Below are 27,877 nucleotides of genomic sequence, written 5' to 3' on the forward strand. Positions count from 1 at the left end.
TTTAATAAATATGTTGATAAAATGAAAATATCAAATGTAAATGGTTAAGGTTGAAAGTAAATCGCATCGGTGGACGATGTTTGGGCCCGAGAAGGTGCACATTTATATATCATTATAAAATAAAATATTTTACATAATTAGATATAAGTGGTTTTTAAGAGTTTTTATTTTTATTATTTGTTTTTGTAGGGATGTAGAAGAGGTACAAGATGCACCTGCTCAGAATATAAATACTCCAATTCAACAGACCAAGATACAACTGAAGTTGATCCTGGAGTTAATTTAGACGATCTTGTATAAAATTATTAATTTTGATAATATAAATGAATAGGGAAATATATCTATAATCATATATGTTTTTTTTTTTCGGCTTGATAACTGACGTGCTTTGTTTCTGGAGATTTGAATGGATTCAATTCAATCTTCTTGTATTATTTATTTTTTCGTTTTAAATTAAGACACTTAATAATTAATTAAATAAATATAATAATATTAATTAATTTGGAAATATTATATTTCGATCTTTCCTTTCGACAAATCTTTAGAAATATTTGTGTCTGTATGAATATTTGTTCAGGTGAATGATTAATCAATTTATTTTTGTGAATAATTATTTATTGAAATAATATACGGTCAATAAGATGCGATTGTCATGTTCAAGAATTTACCATACTTACAAATTTATAAGTACAATTAATTGTTCCATACAACAAACTATTTGAGAAAGTATATTTAATTTTTACCTTATTTTTACAAGAATATTAAAATTGTCATTTAAATTTTTATAATTTCAAGTTATATAGAAAACAAGTAATAATAGTAATAATGTTCTTTTATAATTTTTCCAATTTGGCAACGTATTTTGAATGTGTTTTTAAAAATACTTTATGGATAAATATTACGGGTTATAATCAGAGAGAAAGGTATGCGATAATTTAATTATGTATATATAACAGCCAACCATTGAGATTTAATTATTGACTTAGAGGCTTGTATTGACGAATTAGATATTTTCATGCGTAAAATAATACCATTTGTACGATTTTTAGTTGCCTGATCAGCAGCAATAACCAAGTTAATTGTAATATTATCTATACGACTGACATCAATCTCTTTAAGATCTGGGTTATTTTTTATAAGTTCAATGATACCATCATCTGCAAGTTCCGTGCAACCCTTACAATGCAATTCTTTTAATCCTTTCAATTTACTAATGAAGCTGTCTGTGATATCAAGAAAGCTTACATCTAGTTTTTGTAAATTGTTCAACTTTGTTAAAGCAACGAGAGCTGTTTCAGTAATAGCACTGCAGCCTGCGATTTCTAAACTTTTTAGGTTTTTACAATTATTAGCAATAGCAATTATTGTACTATCTTTAAGATACTTTCCCATACACAATTTTAAATGTTCAAGATATTGTAACCTTGATATCTTATCAAGTACAGACGGGGAAGAAGGAGGGTCATTATAAATAGAACCAGAAAATATTTCTAAACGTATAAGTTTTTTACAATTGTTTGAAATAGCAGTTATTGCTTCCTCAACGATCCTAACGTGATTAAGCAATATTAAACATTCAAGATTTTCCAGCTCTGTTAACTTTTTAAAAGCAGTTTTACTGATAATGCGACGATAATTATGTATCCTCAAGTCTTTTAAATTCTTGCAATATTGAACAATTGTATTTGCTAAGTCACACGTGATATTACAAGAAATAGCAAGATATTGTAAGTTTTGAAAGTTTATCCACTTTTTGTAAGGAATTTCAGCTATATTATAGGTAAGACCATATGGAATATCAAGATGTTTCAAATTTTTGCATGTACAAAAAATATTATTGAGTACTTTTGTAGATATATTATTCGTAGCTGGACGCAGACTTTCAGTACTGCCCATCGCTAGTTCGATATATTCCAAATTAACGAGTTTATTAAAAAAAGATAACCCTATGTGTATGTTATACAGTTGAATGCTGAGATGGACAAGTGTTGTTTTTTCAGCTATTTCATTAAGAATGTTTTTTAAACCAAGGCCATGTACTGTCAATTTTTGAAGATTTTTAAATTTTTTAAGAGTCTGAAAATAATAGAAATTTATTTAAATAATTTGTATTTAATTGATACTATTGTTTGTCACTGCTGACACATAAACAACTAGTTTGTAATCAATAACAACTTACCATAGAAATTGTTCTTTCCCGATAATACAGAGGTTGAGAACGTACATGAAGTTCATTAATTTCTTCTGGAAGACTATTAATTATTTTACATAAATTAACTGTTTCATAATAGTAATAACTATCCACTGTTATTGTTAGGCTTTTTAGTTTATCTAACTGTGTAAATGCTTCAACAAAGTGATGAGCTCTATGAACTAATGTATTTTCGTTAAATTCACATTCAAGACTTGTTAAATTTTTACAATATTCACCAACAAATGGCATGATATGTGAATTGCAAACATCTGAGAGAAACAATTCTTTCAAATAATTACCACATCTTAATAATATTTCCTCGAGGTATGATTGTGTCAATAAACGATTATCATAAGAACGTCCAATTGATGATTCACATTTGTATTTTTTAGTGTCATACCAAGCCAGTTGACATGCCTCTTTCCATTTGACACAAACTAGATTGAAACATAACAAATGTAAAAATTAATAACACAAACATTGATATTTTATTAACAAAAAAGAAACTTTTTTTTGATGATAATATATACCTTTTTCCATGTCTATCCTTTCTGGTATTGGCAGCAACATGAAGATTTGTGCTAATGAGTCGTAATCCAGTGAATTGATGACAACTTTTTGATCCTTGTCATCATCATCAGAGGTTTGTTGATCTTTCTTAGTACATATTCTTTTTGCACTCATTATAAGTAAACTCTGAAAATATATATCAAGAAAATTATGCTGAATTTAAGTGTAATACAACCAGAATATAATTAGCAGAAATATATTCCAAAACATAGATCAATTAAAGGTGAATGATGGGCTAGTTAAATCAACATGAATAAAATTACATTAAAAGCCAAATAATATTGAATGTCATGCAACATGTTGAAATACAATTAATACACATGATTATTTAATAAGTATAATTATGAAAATTATAAATTGTCATTTACCTTAGTTGATTCTTTGATTCGTTGAGGATTAATTCAGTAGTTAATGTAATAAATATTTATTTTTCTGAATATGCACAATGTCATTGACTTGGTAACGTATTTTTTCTTTAAATAAATATAGGTATTAATTTAATGATGAGTTTCAATTAGACAATTTTGCACGTTTGACTATTACTTGTGCTATTGTTATTTGTTATGTGTATGACTTTGATAGAATCAATGTCATCAGTGTCAAAAAAAAAAAAAAAAACAGCAATAAAAAACTCAGCCCTCAGGTGAAATAATACAATCCCAGCTAAAAGTCTACGTTACCAACATATGATTATGATAACTCATTTCGAAGAAAGTCTAAAATTTCGAATTGTAAATAAAATTCTTTGAATATTACATAAATAATAACGAAAAAAGTAATTGTGCTGTAATTTACTATCAGTGTTGGAAAGATAATATTTGTTTTTCATTATTTCGACAATAACTGGCACGGTTATTAAAAAATTATAAAATAATATTTCAAGCCACTTGAATATCATCATACCTGTAATTACATATGTACGATTAACGATAAAAATAAATGTTCCACACGAAAACTTATTTAAAGGAGTATATTTATTTTTTTAATTTGTTTTTTTACAAAAATATTAAAATTGGCATTTATATTTTTATGTTTACAAGTAATGTAGAAAACGAGTGATAATAATAATATTTTTTCACAATGTCTTCACGATGGCATTGACTTGGCAACGTATTTTGCATGTGTTTTTGCAAGCAAAATTAAAAAATGGTAAACAATAATATTTTATCTATTCAACAGCCAACCATTGAGATTTAATTATTGACTTAGAAGCTTGTCTTATTGTCAGTTTAGATATTTTTATGTGTAAAATAATACCATTTGTACGATTTTTAGTTACTCGATCAGCAGCAATAACCAGGTTAATTGTTATATTATCTTTACCCCAGAGGTTAATTAATTCAAGATCGGGGTTATTTTTTATAAGTTGAATGATACCATCATCAGTAAGTTTCTTGCAAGAAGTACAATACAATTCTTTTAATCCTTTCAATTTACTAATGAAGCTGTCTGTAATATCAAGAAAGCTTACGTTTAGTTTTTGTAAATTTTCCAACTTTGTTAAAGCAACGAGAGCTGTTTCAGTAATAGCACTGCAACCTCGAATTTCTAAACTTTTTAGGTTTTTACAATTATTAGCAATAGCAATAATTGAGCTATTGCTAAGATTTATCATTCTACACAAATTTAGATGTTCAAGATATTGTAATATTGATAACTCATCAAAAACAGACGGAGAAGAAAGAGGGTCATGAAAAATACAACCAGGAGATATTTCCAAACGTATAAGTTTTTTACAATTGTTTGAAATTGCAATTATTGATTCCTCACTGAGCTTCAGGCAATCGTGCAATAATAAACATTCGAGATTTTCCAGCTCTGTTAATTTTTTTAAAGCAGTTTCATTTATTATGTCATGACGATTAAGTATCCTTAAATGTTTTAAATTCTTGCAATATTCAACGATTGTATTTGCTAAGTTAGGCATGATAGTACAAGAAATAGCAAGATATTGTAAGTTTTGTAAGTTTATCCATTTTTTGAGAGGAATTTTAGCTACATCATAAGGACAATGTGCAATATCAAGATGTTTTAGATTTTTGCATGTGCAAAAAATGGTGTCGAGTACGTTTGCAGAGAGCTTTCTCCTAGTTTCATATGAACTTCCATGCGTCCGCAGCGTTAGCTCAATATGTTCCAAATTAACGAGTTTATCAAATGAAAAAAATTCTTCGTCTAAATCATACAGTTGAATGTTAAGATAAACAAGTGTTGTTTGTTCTGCTATTTCTTGATTGCTTATCTTGTCTAAGCGGAGACTATGTATTGTCAATTTTTTAAGATTTTTAAATTTTTCAATATTCTGAAAATAATAAAAATTTATTTAAATAATTTATAATCATTCAATTAGTTGTATTGTTTGTCACTGGTGATAAACAACTAGTTGGTATTAGTTGGTATTAGTTGGTATATAATAACAACTTACCAGAGAAAATGTACAAAGTTGTTGCAACAGAGAAAATAAATGAATTTCATTAATTTCTTCCGGAAGACTATCAATCATTGCAAAGAGATCAATCATTATATTATTGTATTGACAATTCAGCGTTATTTTTATGGATTTTAATTTATCCAACTTTGTAAATGCTTGATCAGCATTATACATCAACGGAAAATCGTTAAATTCACATTCAAGACTTGTTAAATTTTCACAGTGATAACCAACAAATGGTATGATACTTGATTTACAAATATTTGAGAGAGACAATTCTTTTAAATATATACCACATCTTAATAATATTTTCTTGAGGTATGATTGTGTCAACAAACGGTTATCATAACAACGTCCAATTGATGATTCACATTTGTATTTTTTTATGTCATACCAAGCTCGTTGACATGCCTCTTTCCATTTGACACAAACTAGAATAAAATATATTAAATGTAAAAATTAATAACACAATAAATTGATGTTCTATTTACAAAAAAACTTTATTTATAGATAATGATATATACCTTCTTCCATATCTATTCTTTCTGGTATTGGCAGCAACATAAAGATTTGTGCTAATGAGTCGTAATCCAGTGAATTGATGACAACATTTTGATCCTTGTTATCATCATCAGAGGTTTTTTGATCTTTCTCAATACATATTCTTTTTGCACTCATTTTAAGTAAACTCTGGAAATGCTGTCGTCAACTTTTTTAAGAACGTGAAGCCTATTAAATACAAATCTTTTTTTATAACAGAAGTTTTAATTTTTATTTATAACCAGTTTCAAGGTTAAAAACACGTGGATTACAAGTTTTTTTTTTTTTTTAATAATAGCTTTCTTTTATCAAAATCTTTACGTGGAACTGTTTATTAACAGTTAGCCGACAAGTAATGGGCCGACAAAAAAACAATGATTGTAGCTGATTGTACTTGGATTGTAGATGATTGTAATATATTTAGTTTTGTTTGTCAACCCCCTAATTAATTTTAATTAAATCATGAATATTTGAAGTTGACAGATAGCCGACAATTCATAATTTTCAAATGGCTGATATTTTTATAGTAATAAGATGCTTAATCGATTTTAAATGTTTGTACATCATTATTTTTGTTTGTCATAAATTCATTAATTTTTTATTTTTTAAATATTCATTAAAAACCATTGTACTATTCATTATCCCTGTTAATTAGTACTTTTGCGCATGCGCGGTTACAGTGATAAAAATAATAGATATTGAAGTTTTTTTGATTTATTTTTATTAAATAATTATACCGAATTGATAAGCATAGTAATTTGATATTTACTTAGTTGTTGATTAATATTTAAAAATGTTATTGTTTATCATTGTACACATTTTATTAATCCTCAACATTGCCCAACACCAACATGACATTTGGTCGTCATTTTTTATCAGTGTACTCGCGCATGCGCAAGTTCTAATTAACAGGGGGATGAATAGTACAATAGTTTTTAATTAATATTTAAAAAAATAAAAATTATTGAACAATGACAACGAAAAATAATGATGTACAAACGATTTGCTATCGATTAAGCATCTATTACTATAAAAATATCAGCCATTTGAAAAATTATAAATTGTCGGCTATTCATAACTCCAAATATTCATTAATTAATTGTACCAATGAGGGGTCGACAAACAAAACTAAATATATTACAATCATCTACAATCCAAGTACAATCAGCTACAATCATTGTTTTTTTGTCGGCCCATTACTTGTCGGCTAACTGTTAATAAACCGTGGAACTCCAGGTTAACTGAGTTGAACGGTTCCCTGCAGCTTTTTCATAATCCATAATTGTCGATAATGACTGATTCTACTGATCGACAAAATAATAGTCGATGATTTTTCAGCTAGATGGCCACTTATATAATAATTGTTTTTATAACAATTTAAAAATTATGAAATGTTTCAACATCTATTTCCTTTGTTGGAGGACTTGGTCAGTTTTTCATTTTTAATGTTTGACTTTCATTTATTCATTTTAAACCTCTTGTTTGTTTAAATTATTTAAAATTCTTTTTGTCTATTTGTTTATCTATTTATCTATTATTTATACATTTACAATTTATGTGTTTGTTTATACAATTACCATACATTAATTACAGAAGTATCACTTTCATATAATCTCTTCGTTTGTTGTTAATTACTTCAGTTTGAAAAAAATTTAAAAGATAATGTTTATTTAATATTTTTATTGTGTACAGATAATAAAAAGCATTGCTGAAATGTCTAAGGTGTTAATGTAATGCATCAAGCACAATTATTAAAACTGAAACGAAAAAAAAATGACTCAATTGGATTGTCATTGGATACAAAATCATTTTTGATTACAGTGAGTTAATTACATATTTTTATATTCTAAAACTAAATTATAGTCTTGAATTTATCCAATAATAATTTATCCAATAATAATATTCTGTTAGATTTGCCATCAAACTATTGTCCATGATGAAAAAACGAATCTCGAGAAAACAAGTAATATTAATAATAATGTTCTTTTACAATATCTTCACAATGTCATTGACTTGACAAGGTATTTTGTATGTGATTTTAAAAATAAATTAGAAAAAGGTAAATGATAATTCAACTATAGCTATTCAACAACCAACCATTGAGATTTAATAATTGACTTAGAAGCTTGTGTTAGTACCGAATCATATTTTCGTATGTGTAAAATAATACCATTTGTCCGATTTTTAGTTGCCTGATCAGCAGCAACAACCAGGTTAATTGTAATATTATCTATACCCCAAACACTTATGTCTTTAAGATCTGGGTTATTTTTTATAAGTTGAATGACCCCAGCTTCAGTAAGCTTCTTGCAATGATCACAATGCAATTCTTTTAATCCTTTCAATTTATCAATGAAGCTGTCTGTAATATCAAGAAAGCTTACATCTAGTTTTTGTAAATTTTTCAACTTTGTTAAAGCAACGAGAGCTGTTTCAGTAATAGCACTGCTACCTCGGATTTCTAAACTTTTTAGGTTTTTACAATTGTTAGCAATGGCAATAATTGTACTATCTTCAAGATATTTTTCGATACACAATTTTAAATGTTCAAGATATTGTAACTTTGATATTTCATCAAGAGCAGACGGAAAAGAAAGAGGGTCATTATAAAAAGAACGAGAACATATTTCTAAACGTTTAAGTTTTTTACAATTGTTTGAAATTTCAATTATTGATTCCTCACTGAGTTTCATGCAATTGTGCAATAATAAACACTCAAGATTTTCCAGCTCTGTTAACTTTTTTAAAGCAGTTTTATTCATTGTGTCATGACCATTAAGTATGCTCAAATGTTTTAAATTCTTGCAATATTCAACGATTGTATTTGCTAAGTCAGGCATCATATCACAAGAAATAGCAAAATATTGTAAGTTTTGTAAGTTTATCCATTTTTCGAGAGGAATTTTAGCTACATCATAAGGACAATGTGCAATATCAAGATGTTTTAGATTTTTGCATGTGCAAAAAATGGTGTCGAGTACTTTTGTAGAGAGGTCTATAGCTTCGCGTGGACGTCCATGCATCCGCAGCATCAGCTCAATATGTTCCAAGTTAACGAGTTTGTTAAATGAAAAAAACGTTACGTGTTTATCACACAGTTGAATGTTAAGATGAACAAGTGTTGTTTTTTCTGCTATTTCTGAAAAAATGCTGTCTGAGCGGAGGCCATGTACTGTCAATTTTTGAAGATTTTTAAATTTTTTAAGAGTCTAAAAATGATAAAAATTTATTTAAATAACTTTTATGTAATTGAGACTATTGTCTGTCACTGGTGATACATAAACAACTAGTTAGTATTCAATAACAACTTACCATAAAGAATACACTTTGTCGTAGCAACGAAGATTTAAAAAATAAATGAATTTCATCAATTTTTTCCGGAAGACTATTAATTATTGCAAAGAGATCAATTGTTTTCTCATTGTATTGATAATTCACTATTATTTTTATGCATTTCAATTTATCCAACTGTGTAAATGCTAGAACAAAGTGATCAGCATTATGAATTAATGAATTATCGTTAAATTCACATTCAAGACTTGTTAAATTCTCGCAATGTTCACCAACAAAAGGCATGATACTTGAATTGCAAATATTTGAGAGAGACAATTCTCGTAAATAATTACCACATCTTAATAATATTTTCTTGAGGTATGATTGTATCAACAAACGGTTTCTATATGAACGTCCAATTGATGATTCACATTTGTATTTTTTAGTGTTATACCAAGATAGTTGACATGCCTCTTTCCATTTGACACAAACTAGAATAAAACGTTACAAATGTGAAAATTAATAATAAAAACATTGATATTTTATTAACAAAAAAGAAACTTTAATTTGGTGATAATATCTACCTCCTTCAATGTCTATCCTTTCTGGTACTGGCAGCATCATGAAAATTTGAGCTAATGAGTCGTAATCCAGTGAATTGATGACAACTTTTTGATCCTTGTCATCATCATCAGAGGTTTGTTGATCTTTTTCAACAAATATTCTTTTTGCACTCATTCTAAGTAAACTTTGATAATGCTGTCGTCAACTTTTTGAGAACCTGAGGCTCATTAAATAAAGGAAAATATGTTGTTGAATATTGTTTTTTATATATATTAACAAAAGTATTTTCATTCAAAAACCAATTTTGAGGTTATACAAACACGCAGATTACAGTTTTGTTTTTTTTTTTTCGTTTTAATAAGATTTTTTTACCTCTCTTAACAAAATCTTTACGTGGAACTCCAGGTGAACTCCAGGTTAACGGCTCCCTGCAGCTTTCTCAAATTCATAATTGTCGATAAGTAAAATTCTACTGTTCCACAAGATAATTGTCGATAATTTTTCAGCTAGATGGCTGCTTTTTTCATAATTGTTTTTTAATTAATATAAAAATTATAAAAAATTATGTTATATATTTCAATATTAATAATTTTGTTTTACATCTATTTATATTCATTTTGAAACTCAATTTTTGTTTGTTTTTTGGTTTATTTATTTATCTATTGTTTATACAGTCACAATTATGTATTTGTTTATTCAATTACCATAAATTAATTGGTATCATTTTCATTCGCTCTCTTTATTTGTTGTTAATAATTACTCTAGTCTGGAACAAAATTTATAATGTAATGTTCATTTAATATTTTCATTGTTTACAGATAATACAAAGTATATTGTCGAAATGTCTAAGGTGTTAATGTAGTTGAGTGGTCTGATTGATATATATTATATTTTATCGCTTAATTATTATTAATAAATTCGACAATTAATTTCATTCTCAATTCAAAAATCAACAAGTTTATCATTATTGGTATTTATTTATTGAATTTATTTTCTTCATAGATATTGTTGATGTAATTTTTTTTCTTTCTAAAATACGTATAATTTATTTGGAAATTTTTCTTTTCTTTTCAACAGCAGAGCAGTTTTATATTTTTTTTTCAATAAAAATAATTATCGTCTGATTGTTCGTTAAATAAAGTTGATCTTATCTGAATAATTTAATAAAGCTATTTAGATATAGATATATATATAAATTTCATTTTACGATCTTCTTCGGATTCATAGTTTCTTTTTTATTCTTTCTTCTTTTTAGCAATTAAAGCTAAATTAAAATAAAAATTAATAAAACTAGAATATTATAATAATTCAATCGATAATAAGATAAAGAGAAAAAAAAAATCCATTAATTATACACACATGGACGAATCGACAATGCTATTTCCTGATAATTTGGTTACTTCAACAGTTTTCTCATTGCCATTTTTAAAATACAATTTCTCCACGCTAAAAAATTAAAAATATGTATTGTTATTCAAAACTAAACAATCAGTACATTTTTACATTTTTAGATAAAAAATAAATTTTAATTTACTTTCTTCTAAATGAAGTCCAATAAATTTTATTATTGAACGCTACTTTCAACCTAGATGTAAGGGGGTGAACGGTTTCAATTGTATAACCATCATATGGATTTAATGGTCGAACAGAAGTTCCAATATCAAAACGTCCTGAATAAATAAAAAATTAAAAAATTAGATATTTTTCTTTATTTAATGTTGAGTATTAATAAAAGATACTTACTCAAAACAGTGGTGCCTTTAAAAACTTGAATTACGTACAATTTATCAGTTGCATAATCAATAGTAAAGTCCAAAATTAATTGATTGTATTTTTTATCATTGAATAGTACATTTGCACTACTATTCGGTGAATTAGAAGTATACCAAAGACTAGTACTACCAGATGAAAAAAATAATTCGCTGAAAAAAAAATTGAATCATTTAAAAATCATGCAAATAATTTATTTATTTATTTGTTATATATTTTTTTTTCTTCTAATCAGTCAATTGTGATTAATAAATTTTTTATATAACTGTTAATCTATTGATTCATTTTGTTAATTGATTTTATTGTTTACTCACTCTCCCTTTGGATAAACAAGAAGTTTTCTCATAGAAGGTTTAGCACTAGGTTGAATAATAAATTTTATTTTTTTAAATGATTCATCTATAACTTTTATTGAAAATTTTCCATCACTAGATACAGCCCAATATATTTTTCCTGTTGTCCAATCTGATGTAATTGATATTGCGCGATCAAAAATATCCTTGACATGATTAACAGTTTTTAATTTGTTATTTCCATCAAAGTTAATTACATCAAGTGGGTAATGAGCAGCTAAAAATATATTTACAATAATAATACGTTGCATAGTAAAAAAAAAAAATTTATTTATAAATTTTTCAAATAAACTATATATACTGACCAATATAAGTGAAATATAAATCATTTTTTAAAACATAAATACTATCATTTGCACAATCAAAAGTCATGCCGTCATACAAATTATAACTTTTAGAAGTACTAGTAAAATCTTCGATTCCAATAATTGTTATGTTCACATCTTTTGAAAGATATTGTACATTAAAAAATTCTCTTTCCGATAAGGCTGATAAAGAATTTTCCGGTTGATTTGATTGCAAGCTTCTTGTATTGGTGCAGTCAGGCTGTCCAAAGCATGCGACAGAATCGGCATGTGATGTAATTGCTAAAAAATTAATTTGAAATGAACAAAAAATTAATACTTTATTTAGTGCTTTTAAAAAGTAGTGGTTCTCTTCCAAAAAACGATAGCCCCAAGCTCAGCCACCGCTTGATAAATTTAGGCCATGATACTTGGGTTAATAACCCAATATCAATATTATAATAATTTGATAGATAATAAGATATAAAGAGATGAAAAAAAAATTAATTAATTAAACACACATGGACAACTTGAAGAGACAAAAGACAATATACTATTGTTTGATAACTTGGTTAATTCAACAGTTGACTCATTGCCATTTTTAAAATACAATTTCTCCACCCTGAACAAAAAAAAATATATGTTATTTAAAACTAAACAATGAATATATTTTTATATTTTTACATAAAATATAATTAATAACTTACCCTTTCTTCAATAAAGTCCAATAAATTTTATTATTAAATGCTACTAACTTGGTAATAAAAATAGAAATTGTTTCAATTTTATTACCATCATATGAATTTAATGGTCGAACAGAAGTTCCAATATCAAAACATTCTGAATAAATAAAAATTAAAAAATTAGAAATTTCTTTTTTTTTTTGTTGAATATCATAATAATAAATACTTACTCAAAATAGTGGCGCCTTCAAAACTTTCAATAATGTACAATTTATCAGTTGCATAATCAATAGTAAAGTCAAATATGTATTGAATATTTGACGCAAAAAGTGAGCTTGCACTACTATGCGGTAAATTAGAAATATACCAAAGCTCAAAACCAGATAAAAAAAATAATTCGCTGAGAAAAAAGTTGAATAATTTAAAAATTATGCAAATAATTTATTTATTTGTTTGTTATTTTTAATCAGTAAACTATATTTAAGAAATTTTTTATATATAAATGTCAATCTATCAACAATATTTTTGTTAATTATTTTTTTCTTTTACTCACTTTCGCCTTGGATAAACAAGAAGTTTTCCCATATAAGTTTTAGCATTGGGTTGAATAATGTATTTTAATTTTTTAAATGATTTATCAATAACTTTTATTGAGGATTTTCTATCCCTAAATACAGTCCAATATATTTTTCCTGTAGTCCAATCTGATGTGATTGATTGTGCATGATCGAAAATACCATTGACATGAGTAACAGTTTTTAATTTGTTATTTTCATCAAAGTTAATTACATCAAGCGTGTGATGGTCAGCTAAAAAAATATTTACAATACATAATTTGTTGCACGCATTAGTAAAAAATATATATATATATATTAGATTTTAAATTAAACTATATTTACCACTCGAAGCATCATATGGAGTACTTTTCAAAAGATAAATACTATTATTTGCACAACTAAAAGTCATGTCGTTATACGAATAATCAGTTTGAGAAGTATTAGTAAAATCTTCCTCTCCAATTTTTGTTTTGTTCTCATCTTGTGTAGGATATTGTACATTAAAAAATTCTTTTTCCGACAAGACTAATAAAAAATTGTCTGGCTGATTTGATGGCAAGCTTTCTGCATTGGTGCAGCCAGGCAGTCCAAAGCACGCCACAAAAACAGCAAGTGATATAATTGCTAAAACATTTATTTAAAATGAACAATAATTAATATTTTATTTACTGCTTTTAAAAATTAATTGTCATTAAAATATATCCACAATGTATATTTTATTATTTAAATTTATACATAAGAGACAAAAATAATTAACTCGTGCGTTATATTATATATTTTTCGATTGATATTATTATAAAATAGATAGATGAATTAAAATTTTATTTGTCATACTTACGTATTCTCATCTTGAAACAATTAAAAAATCTTCAGCGTCAGCTTGATATTTCTAAGTAAAAACAAGTGAATGTTCAACTAAATAGTGATTTCTTTTCTACACAATGTGGCTGTAGTGATAATAGCTGACGACTATATAATTTTTTATATTTATATTTTTTTTATTATATACAAATCGACTACGCACATAGAAGTATAGAACTCTGATAGCTCAGTAGGAAATAAAATTATTTCTTATCTGTAATAATAATAATAGACAAAAAACAATTTTGAAAAATACATTAAATAAAATAAAACATAAAACAACAAACTTATTGAAATTGTAGAGGAAAAATTAAAATCTTTTTAACAATATTTTTTGTTCAATATAAATATATGTAAACTGTTTTTATTTCGAATGTATTTTTGAAATTTTCATGAGGTATAATAATTATTTATCAATTACTGCGCAAATAAAACAATAAAAAAGTCTTTTTTATTATTTAATTGTATTTATTTAATTAATTTAATAATTATTACAATGTTCAAATGAAATTGATTTGAATATTTAAATGTTTATTTTATATTCTGCAAATAATTTTCATTATATGGAATTTAAATATCTCTTGGTTGATTCAATTGAAGTAAATAATTTCTTTTTAATTTTTTTTCTATAATTTTTGGACTTTTTTTACCTTATCATTTATTTTATTCATTTTTATTCAAGAATATTATCAGTCAAACATTCGAATATATATAAAAAAGGAAATCAATTCAGTGATCAGCAAGATGAGTAGTACAGTGTTGCATTACCAAGCTTAATAATATTTTGAAAGTAAAAAATATGATTCAAAAGCATATGTTGCAGAGCAATGAACACAAGGAAATGGTGGTATTTATTCACATAAAAATATACTTATTACTATCGATTTATTTCAAGACAATTCTTTTTTTTTTTCTTCTAGTTTACATAAAAAGACAATGTCGTGAGATTTAAATAATATAAAAAATTACATAACGTCATATTTTGGCTTTCCAAGTGCCACTTGTTAATTATTTTTAACTAAATATTTTATAAAATGTTTTAAAGTAAAAACCATTTTGAATTTAATCAAAAAAAAAATATATACCTAATAAATAATTTATCAAAAGTATTAACTAATAAAAGCTCTTGCTTAATATTCTGATAAATATATGAATAAACTTTTTTATCTGTCACATGTAGACAAAAAATCATTTCTTCAATTTTTAAAATATTTGTTTGATAAATTTAAAATTAAATTAAATTTATAACTTAGATTTCTTTTAACATTATCAGTTGAAATAAAAATGACAGATGTAAATGGTTATAAGTTTAAATATTTAAAAGGAAAACATGTTTTTTTCTTGATAATATATTTTTTTTTAATCTAGCACTCAAATGTTTCATGATCAGTTGATCAATAAGTTGAAGAATACTGTCTTTTTTTTAATTTTTATTGTCATCGTCAACATCATTATCATTATCATTATCATTATCATTATCATTATCATCATCATCATCATCATCATCATCATCATCATAATCATCACTAGTTTCATCCATCACTACATTTGATTTGGCTGTTAAATATGTTCTCTTGGTAAATGGCTTACGAAATTTTGGATTAATCAAATAAGCAGTATACATTTCAACTGAGTACTCTTTATTAACCTGCCATTCTCTATTATACCCAATTTCAGTGGATAAATTTATTTTAGTATATTTTAAAAGACAGTTTTCGGCAAATAATTTGTGTCGAACTTCAAACTTCTCATCAACTAAGTCACTAAATGTTTGATCATTATCTTCTATTTGAGTTGTAGTGGTACCTCTAGTAGTGAAACTTTTTAATTCATAAACTGTTGATATTTCACGTATTGATAATTTTTTACTGATGGCTACTTTAATAATATCATATTGAGATTTAATATCTTGAACTAAACGATTATTAAATGCGTTATCACCATGTTTAAAATAACCAAGTAGTATATTTTTTTTTCCTTCACAATATTTAATTGTAAGACCCAACAGTTTTAAGTAATAATCATTATCAAAATAAGTATCAATTTTTTTGGGTACAATAATGATCTTTCGGTGATAATTATGATCATAAACATTGTAAATTAATGATAAGCGATTGCCCGTTAATACTTTAGTAATTGAAGGTTCCATTTCATTATTAAAATAAATAAATCTTAATGTTGATTTATCCATATCTTCTTCAATATTGTAATCACCAAAATAAATGTCACCACCAACATATTTTGATGGTAATAACAAAAACAGTGTACCTATTAATCCATGACGATGTCCATGATTATGTGAAGCTTTATAATCACCAGTTTTGTAGTAATTTAATGTATATTGATTAATGCTTCCTTTAATATTTAACCGATCAAGGATTGTCTTCACATCTAGACCAATGTCAAAACTTTTTATTTGTTTGTATTTACAACAAGCCATGTCAATGATGTTTTCAGTATTTCGAGAAAAATAAAATTGATCTAAGTGTGTATATTGATCTTGAGTAATGTTCATTGCATTCATTCTCATGTCATCAACTAACAGTGTAATTTTTTGATTTTTACCAATATTTAGTTTTCCAAAACGAATACTCAATAGATCACAAACACTTTTTATCTCATCATTGTCCAGCTTTCTTTTTTTATCTAAATAGAAAATTGAAAATTTAAATTAAATTATTCAAACAAAGCTTATGGATTATAAATTTAATATAATATTTTTTAGTTATTCTTACTTGATGGTCCATCATTATTTTGTGCCATTTTTTGTCACTGAATGAAATATTATTTTGCCAACTAAAAACAATTTCTTGTGGCTGAAACAAAATCAGAAAAAATTGTCATTTAGTTTTTTAATAAAATAATCATGATGACAATTCAAAGTATCTTTTATCTCGTATGAAATTAATTAATTAATTATTATCATTATTTACAAAATTATTTTAACAAACAAAAAAATCATTAGTCAATTTTTCTAACCTCAACAGACATTTGCCAATAATTCTCAAAATATTAAAAATTAATATTCTTCAATTAGTTAAAATTACTAATACATACTTTCAATAATTTATAAGCATTAATTAAATCTCTTTATTAGAACTTAAATTGTCAACTTACTTTTTTTTTCTCTTGTTGATTGTGTATTGTTAACAAGTGTGAACAGTGAAAGAGAGTCTGTTTATCGCTGTTTATTGTTTGTCTTTTTTTATCGCCAAAAATAATAAAAAACAAAAAAACAAAATAATTAGTAAAAAAGAAAAAAGAGATCAGACAAAAAACAAAAAGAAAAAAAAAAAAAAGACCAAGGAGACTAGTGACCTCTATACAATATTGTATTAACTATATTCAAATGTGAATTATGAAGCTCAACAAATCTAAATTATTTAATCTAAATTATAAGCTTTGAATGAGGTCATAAATTAACTTGAAAAATAAATACACATGAGGTGTAGTTTAAAATCATAATATATTAAATAGATGTATTCATTCCATTCGTTGATAAATGTAAATTAATTTATTTAATTAGTAGAAGAAAAAATTATTATGGGAGGCTATATTTGGAGACGATAATTTAAAAAATGTCGATAAAACTCGAGATATTTTCTGATAATGGTGCCAAATTATTGTAAGAACCCGTAAACTGTTGAGAATCATACTGAAATGTAATCGTTGTCGAGTAGTCAGATTGAAATATATATTGTTGTAATATTTTATATTTTAGTGCTTTATTATTAATAAAATTGACAAGTAATTTTAATTTCAATTTAAAAATGAACAAGTTTATAATTATTGGTAATTTATTTTTTAAATTAACTTTCTTCATGGATATTGACAAGTTTTCTGGAAAATTTAATTCTCTTTCAACAGCAGATTAGAAATGATTTTTTATTAATTGGTATAGTTAAAAAAATTACAATTAATTGGTTTTTTATCTGAATAATTCTACTTCATTTTCATAATCTTCGTATTCATAATTCTCTTCTTCATTTTTTTCAGTTATTTCATTTCCATAATCTTTTTTGGATTCATGATTTTCTTCTTCCTTCTTTTCAGCTATTTTATTTTCATAATCTTTTTTGGATTCATGATTTTTTTCTTCCTTCTTTTCAGCTATTTTATTTTCATAATCTTTTTTGGATTCATGATTTTTTTCTTCCTTTTTTTCAGCTGTTGAAGCTATAAATTAAAATATTATGTATTTTAATAATTTGATAGACAACGAAATAAAGAGAAAAAAATAAAAATTAATTAATTATACACACATGGACAACTTGAAGAGACAAAAGACAATCTGCTGATTCCGGAGAAAGTGGTTACTTGCACAGCTGTCTCATTGTCATTTTTGAAGTACAATTCATACACACTGTAAAAAAAAAAATATATAATGTTATTCATAAAACTAAAGAATAAGAACATTTTTATGTTTTTACATAAATTATAAATAATAACTTACCCATTCTTAAATGAAGTATAATAAATTTTATTATTAAACGCCACAAAATTGTAAGCATAATGAGGTATTTTTGCAATTTCAGTGAGATCAGCTTCTTTTAATGGTCGAGTAGAAGTTCCAATATCAATAGATTCTAAATAAATAAAAATTAAAAAATTAGAATTAGAAAGTTAAGGCTTAATTCCAGATACTTACTCAAAATATTATCGTCTCCGACTGCTTCAGTAAGGTACAATTTATCAGTTACATAATCAATAGCGAAGTCAAATACTATAACATATGTATTGTATTTTGATCTCTCAAATAACATACTAGCACTGCTATTCGGTAAATTAGGAGTATACCACAGTTCAAACTCAATTGGAAAAAATAATTCGCTAAAAAAAAAATTGAAATATTTAAAAATTATGGAAATGATTTACTTATTTATTATGCATTTTTATTCTTTTAATAAGTGAACAATAATTAATAAATTCCTTATACAATTGTTGATCAATCAACAATTTTTTTGTTAATAAATTTTATTTTTTACTCACTCTCGTTTTGGATAAACAAGAAGTTTCCTTGTCAGAGCAAATCTAGAATAATAGGATTGAATAATGTATTCTAATTTTTCAAATGATTTATCTATGACCTTCATTGTATAATTTCCATTACTATATACAATCCAATATATTTTTCCTGTAGTCCAATCGGATGTAATTGCCCGCGCACCATAAAAAATATCTTTGACATGAGTAACAGTTTTTAATTTGTTATTTTCATCAAAGTTAATTACATCAAGTGTGTAATTCATAGCTAAAAAAATATTTACAATTAATAATTTGTTGCACATTAGTAAAATATATATATATATATTAGATTTTAAATTAAACTATTTACGATTTGAAGCGTCAAATGGAGTACTTTTTAAAAGATAAATACTATTATTTGCACAACTAAAAGTCATGTCGTGATACCAGTTATCAATTTGAGAAGTATTAGTAAAATCTTCCTCTCCAATTTTTGTTTTGTTTTCATCTTGTGTAGGATATTGTACACCAAAAAATTCTTTTTCTGAAAAAACTAATAGAAAATCGTCTGGCCTATTTGATGGCAAGCTTCCTGCATTGGTGCAGCCAGGCAGTCCAAAGCATGCCACAAAAACAGCAAGTGATATAATTGCTAAAACATTTATTTAAAATGAACAATAATTAATATTTTATTTACTGCTTTTAAAAATTAATTATCATTAAAATATATCCACAATGTATATTTTATTATTTAAATTTATACATAAGAGACAAAAATAATTAACTCGTGCGTTATATTATATATTTTTTAATTGATATTATTATAAAATAGATAGATAAATTAAAATTTTATTTGTTATACTTACGTATTCTCATCTTGTACTAATTAAAAAATCTTTAGCGTCAACTCTATATATATTTTTGAGTGAAAACAGGTGGATGATCAACCAAGTAGTAATTTTTTTTTAACAAAATATAGATCAAATTTTTATCAAATTCACTTGCGTTTATCACATGACCTACAAATTAAAATATAAAGAAAAAACAATATAATAATTTTCTAAAAGACACCACTTAATGCGCAAATATTCTAAGTTGGAAAATATGTATACATATCTACAGTTCCCGGTCAACAAGGACAACTGATTCGTCTTGGTTCTTCAGGGTGTCTTTATATATACTTTGCTTGTATATAGTTTGTCGGAGTAGGAGACAAAAGGGCTGGTCCTAAATGCGTCATTTTCCGAGGGTTTTACGTTGGTCATCTATCGTAGGAATTATCTAATCTGCCGTATCTGTCTCTGAGAAAATCATAAATATTTTATCACTATGTATTTAGTGAAAATTTTGGGAAAAGTATTTCTATTCGAAATATCATTTCATTATATTTTTTGAGTTAATTCAGTTGTGTAATTTTGGGTCTTGGCAAATATTTGTATTTGCGTATATTAGTTTCTTAAAGTTTTGGGAAATCTATTGTCTCGTGAAAAATTAAAACATCTTGTGTTGTTTATTTTTTTTTATAATTATTCATGTTTTCTAATTCTTCGTATTTTGCCTGTTTATAGTGTACGTCAGTATACTTAACAATATCGAAAAACATCATTATAAAAACAACATGTTATTTGTCAAGTAAGCCAATGTTTATCTGGCAATATTTTCTTTAAAAATAAAATAATTGATAAGGCAAATAAAGTCCAATAATTATATGAAAAAATTAAAATAAAATTATTAATTTCAATGAAATCAATCAAGAGCTATTTAAATTTCATATAATTATTTTCAATTTCATCAGCTATTTTACCAACTTTAATTTCAAAATTTTCAACATAATATATTTCTTGAATTTTTTTCTGGAAGTTGGATGAAAAACATTATAATCTTTATAATAATTTTTCATTATTTGTAGTATCAGTTAAAGTATCGTTTATCATTTAATTCGTAAGAATTAATATAGGCCAATCATATAGCCTCTTACCAATATTACTATTAAATATATAAATTAATCATCACAATGGTTGAAAAGTTTTCTAATGCATATATTTCTGATGCATATATTTTCTTATGCATCTAAAAGTTTTCTAATGAATTATTTTCACATGCAGTAAGCTGTTTATTTGTGTTGGTATATTTTTAAAATATATATATATATTATGAATACTGAAATTCATGCAGCTATGATATTTAATTTAATACTTCAAGAATAATAGATGCAAAAATTCAAGATCAAAAATCAATTAAAATATCAATAATTAAAAAAGCATTAGTTTTAAATATTATATAATTTGATTTATTTAATATTTAAATAATATTTGAGTTAGATAATCAAAATGATTAAATTTTATATTGAAAGCTATTTTTAATATTTAAAAAAATGGTAAATAATAATTAATGATAATTAGCTATTTTGTTTTTTTTTTTTAAATAATGCAATGTGCCCAAAAAACAGTTTTATCGTAACATTGAAATTGTATCTACTTATATACCACATCCACAAATAATTATCTGAAAAAAATTTAATTAATATTTTTCAAAGGAAAAACATTCTGTGAAAATTGTTTTTTTTTAAATTTTTTTATTCATAATTACTTTTTTAATATTATTTAAACATGAAGGTTTTGTTGTTTTTATTTTTTTTTAATTTCTATAAAATAGATTTGTCATTTTATATATTGATTATTATTTTTAAGATTTTTTATCTTGTAAACCTTTATTTATTTCGATACTACTTGTTTTTTTTTGTTGTTGAAAGTAGTACAGTTATATAATAAAAGATAAAATGACAAAATAAAATTGAATAGACAACAAGATAACAAGTAAATATTGTAATCAGATGCAAACAGTTGAGTTGAAATATTTAAAAGAAAAATCTTCTTTTCTTAATTATTTGAAAAAGAAAAAAAAGTAAATGAAGAATAAAATGGTAATAAAGATCATTAGATAAATAAGTTGAATTAAATGATCATCAATCCACCTTTCTCTTATACATATATTACGGTCTTTTCTTTAATCTGTATCAAGGTCATCAGAACTATCGTATAAGCCATTTGGATTGATTAAATGAGCAGTGTAAATTTCTACTGTGTACTCTTTTTTAAATTCTTTTTTTCTACCTCCTCGTGCAGCTAAAAAAAATTTATCATCGTCACTTAAATCATCTCGTAGATCATATACTGTTGTAATCTGACGTATTGGGAAATTTTTGCGGACTGCTACTTTAACGATTCTAAATTTAGCTTTAATATCTGATAATAGATTATTCAGAAAATATAATTACGGTTCTAGTCGTAATTATTTTAAAAGATATACAATAAATGCAAGAATTGAAGATGATCATCTTCCATTTTTAGAAAGAGGTTTGTTTAATTATTTAAATGTATTTTATTTGATATAATAAAAATAGCTGCGTTATGAAATTTATATTAATCAATGTTTTTGTTGTAGATGTTCCAATTTTACATGTGATACCGGGACCATTTCCAAAAGTTTGGTATACAAGTCAAGACAATAGACGTAACATTGATCTTGATACAATTGAAAATTTAAATAAAATATTTCGAGTATTTGTAGCATCATATTTTTATCTGGACATTTAAAACTTTTATAATTTATTTATTATACAAATTAGATAATATTTTATTTAAATTTTAATTATTATTTTCATGTACAATATTTTGATTTGAATTTTAATTATTATTTAAAACCAAGTAAGTACTTGAATTTATTTATGAAGATATTTTTTATATACTTTTATTGTTTTTTAAAGTGTAAAAAAATTGGATTGAGAAAAAAAAAAAAATAATGCTAAGGGTGATGGATAAGATGAATTTGTCAATTTTAATAAAAATTAATTTTATTGTTATTATTTTGATGCCTAATTGAATGTCTTCAGTGACAATACTGTCCAACTAATTTAATGCTGTCAATTAGATAATTATTTAATAAATCAATTTCATTTTTTTTTTCAAATGAAGGTTATTCTTATGTTTGAATTAATTGATGGCCCTGAAAAGGGCCGATTGGTTTTTTTTTTTGTTGCTGACTGTTTACTTGGAGCTGATGATCTTTTTTCCATGTTCTAATATACCAATTTCACAATTGAATTTTCTGAAATTTTATTTTTCAATGATTGTACATCATTATATATATGTTCAACTTCAGTATTGTAAGCGTACGTAAGAATTTTTGTTTCAGTTTCAACATTTTTTGATAACTTTTGAATTGATGCATCAAAAATTATTACTAAAACTTTAATTTGTTTTATTACATCCTCGATTCTGCGTTCAACCGCCTCTTCAACATCACGCAAAAACGCTGGCGCGGCTATATATGAAAAATAATAATATTTATTAATTTTTATTATATGTATTACAAGTTTTTCTTATTTTTTTTTCTACTATGGGCCGATTATTTAGTCTACCATTACAGTTAACTGAGCATTAACTAACTTTAACTATAAGGATTAACTACTTATCGATTGATATATTCAATACTAAAGCATATATAAAAAACGCAGTCGTTAACCAAATCCTTAGTTAGTTAACTAGAGTTTAAACCTTAGTTAACTGTAATGTTGGACAAAAAAACCGGCCCTATACCGGCTTTTAAAAAAAAAATAGAAAAACCTGAAGGATTTTAAAGTTATTATAATTACCAGATATTCCAGTGAATGATTGAATCATCACTTGGATGAAAATAAACCAAAATATATTAATTCTCATGATGATTACTACGTTGTACGACCTTCAACGAGCGAGTGTGCCGTATTTTTTTTTTTGCTTTGCTTTTAAGCATTTCTCGGGGTCAGTTGCACACGTGGTCTCTGCACGTGGTACGCGCTCCAATTCTCCGATAGGTGCTTTCTTTTTTCCTTGTTGCTTCAATAAAATTGTAAACAGCGCACCAATCATGTTGCGTCAATTCTCACAAATGCTCTGTTCTCTCACGTGATTGGTGCGCTGTTTACAATTTTATTGAAGCAACAAGGAAAAGAAAAAAACTGTAAACAGTGCCACAATCATGATGCGTGTAATCTCTGAACTGTCATATTTGCTCGTTCTGTCACGCTATTGGTGCGCAACCCAACCAAAAAAGTGTATATATATGTTGCTCCAGGCAGCGAAAAAAAATATTCTACTTTGTCTCTCGTCAAGTAAACATCGAACTCTATCAATTCATCATGCCACCAAAAGCAAGCGGTAAAGCTGACAAAAAAGCCGACAAGGCTCAAAAAAATATCATCAAGACTGACAAGTCCAAGAAGAGAAAGAAAAGGAAGGAATCATACTCAATTTACATCTACAAAGTGTTGAAGCAACTTCATCCTGACACTGGTGTCTCATCAGAAGCCATGAGCATCATGAACAGCTTCGTCAACGACATCTTCGAGCGTATTGCTGCTGAAGCATCCCGTTTGGCTCACTACAACAAGAGGTCAACCATCACATCACGGGAAATTCAGACAGCTGTTCGTCTTCTACTTCCTGGTGAACTTGCCAAACATGCTCTCATTGAAGGCATCAAAGCAATCGGCAAGTACACCAGCTTCAAGTAAACAGTCAGCAACAAAAAAAAAAACCAATCGGCCCTTTTCAGGGCCATCAATTAATTCAAACATAAGAATAACCTTCATTTGAAAAAAAATATGAAATTGATTTATTAAATAATTATCTATTTGACAGCATTAAATTAGTTGGACAGTATTGTCACTGAAGACATTCAATTAGGCATCAAAATGTGAATCATTAACACATCTGAATTATTAATTCTATTCATACAAAAATCTGGTCCATGGCCATCTCTGTCACGATTATTATTTGTTAAAAATAAATAACCATGTATCATTTCATGAAGTAGAGTTTCAACAAGATCTTTACGTGGACGTAATTTTAATAATGTCCATTTTCCTGACCGCATAGCCTCTGTTATTTCATTAGATGTATCATTGACATTTTTTCTTAAAAATTTAGCATTAGGTTCATTAATGAATATATATCTTTTGGCTGGATTGACAATATTTTCACCTGTTGATGCATTAAATAAAGTTATATTAAAGTACATTACTACGTGCCTGGCTACAATTATTGAAATCATTCATTAAAAATAATTGCGATGCTTAAAATATATGCAATGTATAAAAGATAATTCAAAACCTCGTTAATAGTAGAGTAATAGGTATAAAGGTGAATTTATAGTTTTTCTTTTTTAAATATAGAAATAAATTCAGTACTTGTCGAAAACCAAGACTTTACTTTTTTATTATTGTTTATTTACTTTTATTTTTAATTCAAATTTTATCGAGTACAATATTATTTCTTGGTCTATCATTTTAATTGCAAACAGTTGTTATGAATACAAAAACTATTTGTTGATTATTTAATTTTCTTTTTTCAAATCATTTTCAAAATATATAGGTATCTATCATATATATATATATTATAATATAAATTTTTGAAAATTAACAAGACTTATTATAAAATTATAGAAACATTAAGTTATGCAATTAATTTTTTTTTTCTTAATCTACGATTATTATATTTAATTAATGGTATTTCGTATATTTCAAAATGTAAATAGTAAATTTTGAAAGAATTGCTGAATGAGAAAACCCGCTCACGAGATTTGCGCTTAAGCAATTGTCCCTGAACTTGTTGTGAGCTCACCACCTGCATGGGCACTTGCACCAACAGATACAGGTGTTGGTTTTCCGTTTATTATTTGCTCTATACGCAAATCAAAATATGGCGAAGCATATTGTTGTATATCTGGCATTGGGTGGAGTACAAAAGATGAGACGTCGTTTTCGGTTGTTTGATATTTCTGCTGCTTTTTTAACTAACTCAGCAGTCACATTTGCGCGGTAAACAGAGACCACGTCCATCTTTGGGGAATTTTTAAGAACTGTTAAGACTGAATCATCAGTAATTTTATTGCTGATTGGTAAGCCCAATTTTATCAGATTTTTCAGCAGTATGACTGAAGAATCAGTGATCTTAGAACGGCCATAAATATTGAATTTAATTTATATTTTTTCTAAATCTTTTTTAAATTTTTTCTAAATTTGATTTTAATATGTCCAAATCTCTATATATTTTGATTTTTAAATTTAATTCATATTTTTTTTAAAATTTTTCTAAATATATATATATATAATTTTATATAAAATGAATTTATTTTATATTTCCAATAAATATATTTTTTCCACTTAAGGTATCACATATTTATCAGTCGCAAATATGTATAAACATTTATCGATTGTTTTTTGTTTTTTTGTTGGACGTCAGCGGACCTAGTAGCTTTATCTATGCACACATAAAAAAAAATTGTAAATATTCAAATAAATCACTAATTAAATTAAAAAATAATGTGAAAGAGACGAGAAACTCGAGACGAGACAAGACGAGACGAGAAAGTGTGGTTTTTTACGAGAAAAAATCGAGACGAGAAGCAATATTTTTTTGGTAAATCGAGACGAGACGAGAGAAGGCCTATTCTCGTCTCGTTTTGTCTCGCGGCATCACTACTTACTTGATGGTCCATCATTATTTTGTGCCATTTTTTGTCACTGGAAGAAATATTATTTTTCAATCTAAAAATAATTTCTTGTGGCTGAAACAATATCAAAAAAAATTGTTATTTATTTCTTCAATAAAATAATTATGATGACTATTAAAAATATCTTTTGTCTTGTATGAAAGTAATTAATCAAATAAATATTAATATTATTTACAAAATTATTTCAACAAACAACAAAATTATTGATCAATTTTTCTAACCTCAACAGACATTTGCCAATAATTCTCAAAATATTAAAAATTGATATTCTTCAATTAGTTAAAATTACTAATACATACTTTCAATAATTTATAAGCATTAATTAAATCTCTTTATTAGAACTTAAATTGTCAACTTACTTTTTTTTTCTCTTGTTGATTGTGTATTGTTAACAAGTGTGAACAGTGAAAGAGAGTCTGTTTATCGCTGTTTATTGTTTGTCTCTTTTTATCGCCAAAAATAATAAAAAACAACAAAACAAAATAATTAGTAAAAAAGAAAAAAGAAATCAGACAAAAAACAAAAAAAAAAAGACCAAGAAGACTAGTGACCTCTATACAATATTGTATTAACTATATTCAAATGTGAATTATGAAGCTCAACAAATATAAATTGTTTAATCTAAATTATAAGCTTTGAATGAGGTCATAAATTAACTTGAAAAATAAATACACATGAGGTGTAGTTTAAAATCATAATATATTAAATAGATGTATTCATTCCATTCGTTGATAAATGTAAATTAATTTATTTAATTAGTAGAAGACATTTCATTATTTATATTTTTTTTTACCATTAAATTGTATTTTTATCTGACTACTCAACGTTTACATTTCAATATAATTTCCAACAATTTTCAGGCTCTCATAATATATTTTTATAATAATATTTCTGATATTTTTGGAACTAAAAAAATAATAATGGATGCCTATCTTGCCTCATTTTCCTTACGCACTTTCATAAGTTGGAAGTATTTTATTTATTTTTTTGACATCAATTTCACCGAGTATAATATTACCACTAATTATATCACCATCAACTTGATCAGTGTCTGCAGGTAAACAATTTAATTCATCTTCATAAAATAATGTTGATTCTTTGTTCATTAACGATGGTAATTTATTATAATTCCATAAAACAAGTAGTATCCTTGATACGTTGTGACATCAAGTGTACTGTTTATCAATGTTTCGTATTCAAATAATATATATTTACCAAGAAATTCATAAATATTTAAATGAAATATTGAATCTACTAAAATACCATTATCAACAAATA

General features: G+C 25.6%; 2 protein-coding genes across 2 annotated transcripts; one reads left to right on the plus strand and one right to left on the minus strand.

Annotated features, from left to right (window-relative positions):
• Positions 1–453: 453 nt before the first annotated feature.
• LOC122850802 lies at positions 454–9,746 on the minus strand. Its single transcript, XM_044149867.1, has 7 exons — positions 9,593–9,746; positions 9,362–9,499; positions 7,972–8,364; positions 2,539–2,631; positions 2,208–2,463; positions 1,098–1,549; positions 454–461 (listed from the first exon to the last, which is right to left on the minus strand). The coding sequence occupies exons 1-7, from the start codon at positions 9,744–9,746 to the stop codon at positions 454–456; spliced, it is 1,494 nt and encodes a 497-aa protein (XP_044005802.1).
• A 14,478-nt stretch (positions 9,747–24,224) lies between these two features.
• On the plus strand, positions 24,225–24,599 carry LOC122851754 (histone H2B-like). Its single transcript, XM_044151197.1, has one exon. It carries the CDS (start codon positions 24,225–24,227, stop codon positions 24,597–24,599), a length of 375 nt encoding a protein of 124 aa, XP_044007132.1.
• Positions 24,600–27,877: the final 3,278 nt, after the last annotated feature.

This window comes from Aphidius gifuensis, linkage group LG3, assembly GCF_014905175.1.
Source record: "Aphidius gifuensis isolate YNYX2018 linkage group LG3, ASM1490517v1, whole genome shotgun sequence".
In the NCBI taxonomy this organism is placed as follows: Eukaryota; Metazoa; Arthropoda; class Insecta; order Hymenoptera; family Braconidae; genus Aphidius; species Aphidius gifuensis.